Source organism: Propithecus coquereli, unplaced genomic scaffold, assembly GCF_000956105.1.
Source record: "Propithecus coquereli isolate 6110/MARCELLA unplaced genomic scaffold, Pcoq_1.0 Scaffold370, whole genome shotgun sequence".
NCBI classification, from domain to species: Eukaryota; Metazoa; Chordata; class Mammalia; order Primates; family Indriidae; genus Propithecus; species Propithecus coquereli.
The window spans coordinates 75,550-86,786 of record NW_012149397.1 but is presented as its reverse complement, the minus strand read 5'-3'; the positions used below and the strand labels follow the sequence as shown (position 1 = coordinate 86,786).

The 11,237-nt window shown below is 44.7% G+C and overlaps 1 protein-coding gene across 2 annotated transcripts in view; it reads left to right on the top strand.

Annotated features, from left to right (window-relative positions):
* The first annotated feature begins 6,924 nt into the window (after positions 1-6,924).
* Positions 6,925-11,237, top strand: part of CTSV (cathepsin V) — a 15,426-nt gene continuing 11,113 nt past the window's right edge. Inside the window, exons 1-2 of one of the 2 annotated variants that reach the window (XM_012651845.1) lie at positions 6,925-7,121; positions 8,133-8,269. In XM_012651845.1, the coding sequence (XP_012507299.1) occupies positions 8,144-8,269 (126 nt within the window). In that variant the 5' untranslated portion in view covers positions 6,925-7,121; positions 8,133-8,143. The remainder of the gene's footprint in view (positions 7,122-8,132; positions 8,270-11,237) is intronic. The other variant, XM_012651846.1, reaches the window with a different exon arrangement.

Genomic DNA, 11,237 nt, shown 5'->3' with positions numbered 1-11,237 from the left:
TTTGGAGTGTATTCTGGACGTTTTGAGTACTTTTTCATGAGACCGGGTACTATTCATACCTTTTATTTTAGCAGAGCGTCAACCTGTTCAAGTTCAAAATGGAGTTCTGGCACATGTCTTGGGCTGCGGTTCTACTTTCCCTTGATTTTTAAAGCCTTTGCAGTGATAGTCTGGTTTTCCCTGTGTTCAAGACCAACCTGAGCAACATAGTGAGACCTTGTCCCTACAAAATATAGAAAAATTAGATGGGCATGGTGGCACATGCTTGTAGTACCAGCTACTGGGGAGGCTGAGGCAGGAGGATTGCTTGAGCCCAGAAGTTTGAGGTTGCTATGATGATATCACTGCACTGTAGCCTAGGCAACAGAGGGAGACTCTTTCTCAAAAAAAAAAAAAAAGTTAGTTCCATTTCTGTCTTTGAACTTGGAGAAAAACTTTTTACCACTTCCTAAATTTTCTTGGTCAAATTCCACTCACTTTCTGTAGAGCCATGCAACTATCACAGGACACCACCCCTGAGCGTTGCATGTCAGCAACTTTCTGCATGGCATGTGGAAATGCAGAAGCTGAGAAAGTGTATGTGAGGAGTAGGGTGCAGCGCAGCGGCGTGGGTGGATATAGAGGACGTGCGGGCCATATACCCAGTGCAGACGCTAGTTAAGCCAGGGACGGCTACTTTGTGTGGTCCTTGCTCCCTGGACGGCGAAGCCAAGGGTGTAGCCAAGGAAACACTCAGGCAGGGAACCCAACCCCAAGCCTTGCTAACTCACCATGCAGTGAGGCTATGAAACTGGGAGACCTGTGCCTTCAGCCATCGCCTGATTCCTCCTCCTCCAGTGGAAGACCAGCATCCGGTCAGAGGATACTGGGAATAGAAAATGCGTTTGAAAGAAGCAATTGTTGCTTCCTCAAATCAGAACTGTGTGTTCTGCACTGCCCTCTTACATGTTATTTCCTCTGGCATCTCCACAGTGATCCTGAAGAAAGATCAGATTCTTTACTCAGAGGGGGGAGTAGCTCTCTGAGGTAGAAGCTGGATTCCTCAGTGGATCCTCCAGATCTGAGGATACAGTTTAGATGTGCTTGGGGCCGCGGCTGCAGGTCCGATGTGAGGACAACGAAAGCAAGACAGGGAGGCAGCCCGAGGTGGGCGGGGAGGGGATGGGACACAAACACAAAACTAACCTAAAACACCAGTAACCCAGCCAGACTTCCAGAGCTTATATTGAGAAGATTTCCCCATTTTGGTGTTTGAGAGGATCATACAGGGAATGGCGATACTCGATTATACAGTTCTATTTCCTTTTCGTGATCTCAAATATTTTAACAGAATATTTTAAGTGTTTGTTTTTAGAATCAGTAAATGAGTAGACTTCACTTTTTTAATACCTGAGCCTCTCAAAACCATGAGTCATTGAAGTATTGTCACTGGATCTAGGTTTTAAAAATCTGGCAGTTAATTGGCACTGGTGAGGTGCGGGCCTTTTGTCTCCTGGAAATGATCAAGCAAGGACACACCCGGGAGGCAAAACGCCCTCCTGGAAGCCGGTGAGGTAGGAAGACATGGGGGCCTGTCTGGTCCTGCGGCATAGCTTCTGCGTGACCCAGCTGTCCTTTCCTGCTTTCAGCGTGACTCCTGCTTAGCTGCATCCACATGGAAGTGGACAGACTGGCCTAGGAGCCTCGGGGCTTTACCTCGAAGGCCTGGGTGCTCATGGTCGGCTTCTCCTGGTGCCCTCTGGCTCCCAGAGCTGAGTTTGCCAAGCAAGTGGGGAGGGGCAGGGGAATGAGGTGAAGGCCCAAAAGCCCAGCTTCTTTTTCTAAGCCCTGCTGGCCTGACATGCACCTATTTCTTCACTTTAGAAGGGAACCTGACACTTATCACCCTTGATTCTGTGTCCCCCACTGCCGTGGCCACCCTCAGCTGTACAACGGGGCATATGAGAGCACCATCTCCTAGGACAGTGGTTCTCAAAGTGGGGTCTCCAGCCAGTGGCATCTGCGCACCTTGGGAACTTATTCGAAATGCAAATTCTGGAACCCTGTCCCAGATCTAGTGAATCAGAAACTTGGGGAACGGGGCTTAGGAATGTGAGTTTTCAGGAGCCCTCCAGGCGATTCTGCTGTAGGGTGAAGTTTGAGAACCACTGTCATAGGGTTGTTATAAAGATTACGTGAGGAACATGTGCAGAATGCTCAAACAGCGCCTGGCACCGAAGCGTTATTTAGTTATTCACATCATGACCACCATCATCACTGTGGCCAGGATCTTGTCTAATAATGCTTTAACTTCCAAGGGTACCAGGCACTCACAGATGGAGATGTCTTTGCTCTGGAGCAACCTCCGCGGCAGGTACATATGCAAGCTTGGTGTCCTAACAGCACAAAGGTCTTCTCTGTCTTTACCATTTACCATAACGATACTGGGTTTCAAGGGAAAAAATGCAAGTCCCTACCTTAGTTAGGAAAGACTTTATTAATGGGGCGTATTGAATAGGGAGATGCTCAAAGCCTAAACCAGAACTACGCGCGGAAAGGAGCGGGTGAGCAATGCCTGTAATGTAGAGACAGGGGGCCGTGGAAAGAGTAAGGGGAGGTGGGAAAAAGCTGTCGTGTGGGGGTTTTGAAACAAAACCTGTCAGACATCACTAGGGAGAGGTGAGGAGGCAATGTCGTCTGTAGTGAGGCACATGAGGCTGGGATCTGGGTCCCAGATGGAGCAAAGAAGTCACATTGTGGGAGGTCTCCATGGAGTTTAGGCCTAGCTGTCCTAGTCCAGCCAGCCCCAAATTATGAAACACACAAAGTTTTGATCAGCCTTGTCAAGAAACTGAATTTTAGTTATGCCATGTGCAGTGGGGTGAATCATAGCCCCAAAGGAATCAGGTCTTAATTCCTGGAACTGGTAACTATCATCTTATACAGCAAAGACTTTGCAAATGTGATTAAATTAAGGATCTTGAGATGGGTTGCCTAGGTACACCTTAATGCAATCACAGTGTCTTTACAAGAGGGAGGCAGAGGGAGATGTGACACAGACAGAAGAAAATGATAATGTGACCCGGGATTGGAGAGATGCGGCCACAAGTCAAGGAATGCAGTAGCCATCAGAGCTGGAAGAGGCAGAGAACAGACTGCACTAGAGCGTCCAGAGGGTGGAAGTGCAGCCCTGGCAACACCTGTCTGGGCCCCGTGACGCTGACTTAGGACTTCTGACCTCCATAACTGTGAGAGGATAAATTCCTATTGTTTTAAGCCTCCAAGTGTGTGGGAATTTGTTACAGCAACCATAGGAAACAAATACTTGTTTCTTTTTTTTTTTTAATTTCAGCATATTATGGGGGTACAGATGTTTAGGTTACGTATGTTGTCCTTGCCCCCCGCTTTCTCCCCTAAGTCCGAGTTTCAAATATGTCCATCCTTCAGGTGGTGCGCATTGCACTCTTTGTGTATGCAAATACCCGTCCCCTCCTCCCTTTTCCCCCTCCCCAAATACTTGTTTCTTGAAAAGACTGTTTTTCAGATTTGAGGAAGACATCTTCTGGTACCCGGCTAACAGTCTGTGGATTATAGTCTTAGAGGGGAGAAATTCCACAAGGTTGGTTCCCTTACTACCTACTGCACAAAAAAATACTTCACCATAATTTCATTTAAATATATCTGTCACTTTTTTTTTAATCTGTCACATTTTGGGTCTCCTGTAAAGTCAAAATTCATATAGTTAATCTCATACTTTAAAATGGAAAGGCTGAACCTCAGAAAAGCTGTTAGGACAATTACACGTAGAATGCAAAAGTAAATGCTGAAACTACACCAGGAAAGAACAAGCACAAAGTGAGAGTTTAATTAATTCGTGTTCATTGATTTACATACTTGATGAATTGGCTGACAGGTTAACTCCACAGGAAAAGCAAGGTTACAGTAACTCAGAAAAGTAAGTTATTTCATAAGTGGTTTCATATGAACATCGAGTCATAAACAGATTGTCTTCCACATGATTATCAATGGTTCCAAGCCATTTTGCGAATGGACAGTTGGCTCAATAATGCTCTGTTTCGAGACATGGTTTCACTCTGTTGCCCAGGCTAGAGTGCAGCGGTGTCATCATAGCTCACTGTAGCCTCAAACTCCTGGGCTCAAGCGATCCTCCTGCCTCAGCCTCCAGAGTAGCTGGGACTACAGCGTGTGCCGCCACGCCCGGCTAATTTTTTTTTTACTTTTTTATAGAGATGAGGTCTCGCTATGTTTCCCAGGCTGGTCTCCAATTCTTGGCCTCAAGAAATCCTTCCACTTCAACCTCCCAAAGTGCTGGGATTACAGGTCTGAGCCACCATGCTCGGCCTAGATAATGTTTTTTATTATCCAGCAATTCTTGGCTCAGTGAATTTAAACAAAATGGGAGAGAATTGTTATACTGGGGAGAGGTTTTAATTGATGTCAGGGTCTTGAATTACACTACACAAAGTTTGTCAGTTCTCCTATGGTTTAAAAATTCCAGAGACTGGGTAAAGAATTATACCATTTTAATAGTGAGCAAAAGAAATCTACACAGATGTACATGAGAATGTACTTTCACAAACACTGCATTTTAAATAGGAATCAGGAATTTCTGCCAACTGCATTTTATCAAAGGCAGAGCTAAGGCTTGGATGCCTGACTAAAATGTGACCATTTTAAAAATTATCACCCATCAAAATTATTTTGCAAGGAAATGGAAATAGAAGAGTAGGAAAAGGAACAAAATGGCTAGCAATACCACATTTCTATAATCCATTATTTAAGAGATTATGTATAAATAGATTTCATAAATTAGAGCAATCATATCTTCCACTCTCTTGCTTAATGGCCTTCTCCCATACTTCTCTTGAATTTAGATATTTCTTGGTTTAATTTTAGACTGTGGGCTCAGTTGGTATGAAAAGGATCCGCATTTTCTCCATCGCATTTGTCTCACGTTCCAAGAAACAAAGGTGATGCCATTCTTCAGAGCAGCACCTGCCACTCAGCCTGCTGTCAGGCTGTTGCTCAAAGCGTGGATCTTAATGCAGTGGCAGGTTTTTCCACTCTATGCAATCTTAGGGAGCCGTGACCCAAGGGCAACCACAAAACCCACGAGTTAGAATAACTTAGATTTCTTGTGATAGACAGAGTAAACAGACAATGGCCAGACTATATGGCAACAGAACTCTGACACACAGAAGAAAAAAACGTACTATCTGCAGAGACCAGCTCAGAACAGTCAGGACTTACTCAACAGTGAACAACTTCCTTATTTTTGCCTCTACTTCCAACCCAGGACAAACCAGAGATGCCAAATATGCTCCCCAAACCAGTCACATAAGGTGCTTCCTTTCTGGTTATCTCTTCTCCAGCTTCTCTATGACATCAATCTCCAATCAAGACATACCCAAAGTTTCCCCTTTTTCCTACTAAAGCCTTCCCTTTCCCCTGACTTTGAATTGTCTCCCTTGTTATAACAAGTTCTGAATATACAGCTTCTGTTTGTTCTCATAGGTGGTCTTCGTTTATTGCTACACATGAATGATGACTGTGTTGAGCACAATGATTAATTTTTTAAAACAAAAACAAAAAATCTCCAGCTATTTGTGATACAATATACTTCTGTAAACACGTGAGAGCTTCTGTCCTTGGTTGTGTATAAGGGATAAGCTTCTACTTCAAAGGATGTAAATGAAATTTTTAATAAATTGATTTTTAAAAACATTTGTCTAATCATGCTTCTGAAAGGTTAACAGATTTTGTTTTTAAATTGACAAATAAAAATTGTATATATTTATTCAATTTAATTTTTAAGTAAGAGTTTACAAGCAATATGACTATGACTCCATTTTTGTAAAAGAGAAATATGCCTAGAAAAGGTTTATAGGGGAAGCATGAAGGGGTATTTATTTTCTACAATATATTTTCTACAATGAATATGTTTCTTACATAAAGAAGCAGTTTATAGAGTTTGTATAATTTTATGATATAAAAGGAAATTAGAAACGTTTCTGAAGTTCCTTTAAATCCTTACCTATATATTTTTTCTCCATCTAAAACAATTCCTCAAACTGTATAACGTCAGCCCTGATATATTAAATTTACTAAACTAAATATCAAGAGAAGCACTTCGGATACTGAGGAAGACATAATCCATAATATAGAGAATAGGAAAGTTAAAAGCAGTTTCCATCATTCTCAACTGCTTTTCGCCAATTTTTTCTGTAAATAACTCGCCTCTCGAAGGTTTGAGAAAGTCTTGCGAGGAGAGAATCCCTGAACGGAGAGCACACGAAAGGACGCGTCACAAATCGCCACGCGGCCGCCGGACGATCACTCAGCCAGCCCCGTCCCTCCGAGGGCCTGGTCTTGACCACCGCGTCACGCGTGTGGGGATGCCCTGCCCTACCAGATTCTTCTAGAACCCAGCTGCCTCCCACCAGAAACGCGGAGATAATGCTTCTGCGCTTGGGTTCTGCATTCCTCCACCCGACTCCACCTTTGCTGTGGATCAAACAGGAGCCACTAGCATACTAGCTCTCGGCCCTACAAGATATTTTAACCAAAAACTATAGGACTAAAGGAAAAGCAGGGTTAGGCTGAAAATCCACACCGGGCTCGCTGTTAACTTCTTTTTATGAACCACCCGCCCAGCGCATTAAGTCGGGGTACTTAGTGGATCTGATCCTCCAGGGAGGAGCTTGACCCTCCTCTGCGCAGCCCTAAAGTGCCCAGCGTCCCTACGCCCGGGTCCACTGAGGCAGGCGCGCCCGCTCCGGGACAGCTAGGCACTCGGTCGCGTCACGTGCTGGGTCAGGGAGCCCGGAGGCCCCGCCCAGCTGCAGGCGCAGCCAATAGCAGCGCGGGTAGACTGTGGGGGCGGCGCCGGCCGCCTGAGGCCTTAAAGCGGGAGTCAGGCTCCCCCGGGCCAGATCCCCCGCCTCAGCAATATTGAAGTTGCATCCGCAGAGTGCGCCTGCGCAGCTAAGAGCGCCGCAGGTGAGCGCCTCCGGCCAGGCGGAGCTGCGGCGGGAGCTGGGACTGGAGGAAGGGACCCCATGCAGAAACCCTGTGGAGAAGGGAGAACGAGAACGTCCGCCCTGAGCTCTGCCAGCCTTGAGGTGGGGAAATGGGGAAGGGCGGTTGGGGACCCCAGGGAGGCACCGAGACCACTTGGGGTGAGGGGGGTTCCCAGGTTGTGTACGCCAGTCAGATTTCGGGCTGCAGAAGGAACAGGTATAGCAGCCGGGCCGCCTCCGGGCCGCGCTGTCTCCGGGCCGGCGGGGTCAGACAAAGTGGCTCGCCCCCGCACGCCGGGCCGCCGCAAACATCCTGTGGCCGCAGCAGGCGCGTGCAGAGGGCGGGAGCAGGCGGCACGTCCCCGTCCCCGTAGCTAGCCCGGAGCCTCGGGACCTGCCTGCTCCTGTCCTGGCACTGGCTCTGGGGACTCTGGCTTCCAGCGGCGCGGCCACGTGACCCTGTCCCCGGTGTGGGGGAGTGCGTAGGAGTGTTGGCAACACGGGCCCAAGCGTGGGTCCGCCGGAGCAGTGGGTGCTCTTCTTCCCAGTTTCTCCTGGGAAGGCATTCCAGAAATTTTTCATTCGAGAAGGGGAGGTTGAAAGACATATCTCACCTGCGATGCATTAGTCAAGAAGGTGTGAGGTGGCCTCCCAACTCTTGGGGATCCCTTTGCCCCTGCTCGGGATCAGACGTCCTCATTAGTGAGGTTTTACTTGGGCGACCTCGGTACTGTCGGTAAATAACTTGGACCAATCGTTCCATGTTTCCTAGTTGTTGCCGGAATATTTTGACCTATAGGTACCATGAGACCCTTATAAAAATCTAAATTATTATTGCACTATTACAGTGAAGTCTGTTTCAGTTCCTGTAGCACTTGTCAGGGTGGTTTTCATTTTGGTGGCTGAATCACATACTCTTCTTTTTTCCTAAGGGTATGGCCTGTTTTTCACCACCCACATCCTCAGCCTTTCCACAGTCCTTGTGTTTATTCTTGGAAAGATAATTTAAATGTTTTCTAGTCCATCATGGTGGCTGCAACCTTTCAGTAGAGAATAAGATGGCCTTTTAAATGGATTGGCTTTATGAAATCCTCATTTCTTTTCTCTTTCTAGGTTTTTGAGACATGAATCCTTCACTCTTCCTGGCTGCCTTTTGCTTGGGAATAGTCTCAGCTACTCCAAAACTTGATCAAAATTTAGATACACAGTGGTACCAGTGGAAGGCTACACATAGGAGACTGTATGGCACGGTTGGTAACATCTGAAACTGTTCAGGGGGACTCCAGAGAAAATGGTCCTTGCTGTTGGGAGTTTGTAGCCAGAGACTAGCTTCTAGGGGCCAGCTCTTACCAATAACCTAATGAAATAAACAATTCCCAGAAGAATCAAGCCATCTTTGGCTATGGTTTCTCTTCCATCTCTGTCTGCAAATCCAGTTGGTGAGCATGGGTTGGGTTTTAGGTAGAAATAAAGAGTATCAGTTGGCCGGGTGCGGTGGCGCATGCCTGTAGTCCCAGCTACTCGGGAGGCTGAGGCAGGAGGATCGCTTGAGCCCAGGAGTTTGAGGTTGCTGTGAGCTAAGATGACGCCACAGCACTCTAGCCCAGGCAACACAGTGAGACTCTGTCTCAAAGAAAAAAAAAGTAAATGCTGAAACTACACCAGGAAAGAACAAGCACAAAGTGAGGGTTTAATTAATTCGTGTTCATTGATTTACATACTTGATGAATTGGCTGACAGGTTAACTCCACAGGAAAAGCAAGGTTACAGTAACTCAGAAAAGTAAGTTATTTCATAAGTGGTTTCATATGAACATCGAGTCATAAACAGATTGTCTTCCACATGATTATCAATGGTTCCAAGCCATTTTGCGAATGGACAGTTGGCTCAATAATGCTCTGTTTTGAGACATGGTTTCACTCTGTCGCCCAGGCTAAAGGGCAGCGGTGTCATGATAGCTCACTGTAGCCTCAAACTCCTGGGCTCAAGCGATCCTCCTACCTCAGCCTCCAGAGTAGCTGGGACTACAGTGTGTGCCGCCACGCCCAGCTAATTCTTTTTTTACTTTTTTATAGAGATGAGGTCTCGCTATGTTTCCCAGGCTGGTCTCCAATTCTTGGCCTCAAGCAATCCTTCCACCTCGACCTCCCAAAGTGCTGGGATTACAGGTCTGAGCCACCATGCTCAGCCTAGATAATGTTTTTTATTATCCAGCAATTCTTTGCTCAGTGAATTTAAACAAAATGGGAGAGAATTGTTATACTGGGGAGAGGTTTTAATTGATGTCAGGGTCTTGAATTACACCACACAAAGTTTGTCAGTTCTCCTATGGTTTAAAAATTCCAGAGACTGGGTAAAGAATTATACCATTTTAATAGTGAGCAAAAGAAATCTACACAGATATACATGAGAATGTACTTTCACAAACACTGCATTTTAAATAGGAATCAGGAATTTCTGCCAACTGCATTTTATCAAAGGCAGAGCTAAGGCTTGGATGCCTGACTAAAATGTGACCATTTTAAAAATTATCACCCATCAAAATTATTTTGCAAGGAAATGGAAATAGAAGAGTAGGAAAAGGAACAAAATGGCTAGCAATACCACATTTCTATAATCCATTATTTAAGAGATTATGTATAAATAGATTTCATAAATTGGAGCAATCATATCTTCCACTCTCTTGCTTAATGGCCTTCTCCCATACTTCTCTTGAATTTAGATATTTCTTAGTTTAATTTTAGATTTTGGGCACAGTTGGTATGAAAAGGATCCGCATTTTCTCCATCGCATTTGTCTCACGTTCCAAGAAACAAAGGTGATGCCACTCTTTAGAGCAGCACCTGCCACTCAGCCTGCTGTCAGGCTGTTGCTCAAAGCGCGGATCTCAATGCAGTGGCAGGTTTTTCCACTGTATGCAATCTTAGGGAGCTGTGACCCAAGGGCAACCACAAAACCCACGAGTTAGAATAACTTAGATTTCTTGTGATAGACAGAGTAAACAAACAGACAATGGCCAGACTATATGGCAACAGAACTCTGACACACAGAAGAAAAAAACGTACTATCTGCAGAGACCAGCTCAGAACAGTCAGGACTTACTCAACAGTGAACAACTTCTTTATTTTTGCCTCTACTTCCAACCCAGGACAAACCAGAGATGCCAAATATGCTCCCCAAACCAGTCACATAAGGTGCTCCCTTTCTGGTTATCTCTTCTCCAGCTTCTCTATGACATCAATCTCCAATCAAGACATACCCAAAGTTTCCCCTTTTTCCTACTAAAGCCTTCCCTTTCCCCTGACTTTGAATTGTCTCCCTTGTTATGACAAGTGCTGAATATACAGCTTCTGTTTGTTCTCATAGGTGGTATTCGTTTATTGCTTCACATGAATGATGACTGTGTTGAGCACAATGATTAATTTTTTAAAACAAAAAAAAAAAATCTCCAGCTATTTGTGATACAATATACTTTTGTAAACACGTGAGAGCTTCTGTCCTTGGTTGTGTATAAGGGATAAGCTTCTACTTCAAAGGATGTAAATGAAATTTTTAATAAATTGATTTTTAAAAACATTTGTCTAATCATGCTTCTGAAAGGTTAACAGATTTTGTTTTTAAATTGACAAATAAAAATTGTATATAGTTATTCAATTTAAGAGTTTACAATCAATATGACTATGACTCCATTTTTGTAAAAGAGAAATATGCCTAGAAAAGGTTTATAGGGGGAAGCATGAAGGGGTATTTATTTTCTACAATATATTTTCTACAATGAATATGTTTCTTACATAAAGAAGCAGTTTATAGATTTTGTATAATTTTATAATATAAAAGGAAATTAGAAACGTTTCTGAATTTCCTTTAAATCCTTAGCTATATATTTTTTTCTCCATCTAAAACAATTCCTCAAACTGTATAACGTCAGCCCCGATATATTAAATTTACTAAACTAAGTATCAAGAGAAGCACTTCGGATACTGAGGAAGGCATAATCCATAATATAGAGAATAGGAAAGTTAAAAGCAGTTTCCATCATTCTCAACTGCTTTTTCCCAATTTTTTCTGTAAATAACTCGCCTCTCGAAGGTTTGAGAGTCTTGCGAGTAGAGAATCCCTGAACGGAGAACACACGAAAGGACGCGTCACAAATCGCCACGCGGCCGCCGGACGATCACTCAGCCAGCCCCGTCCCTCCGAGGGCCTGGTCTTGACCAC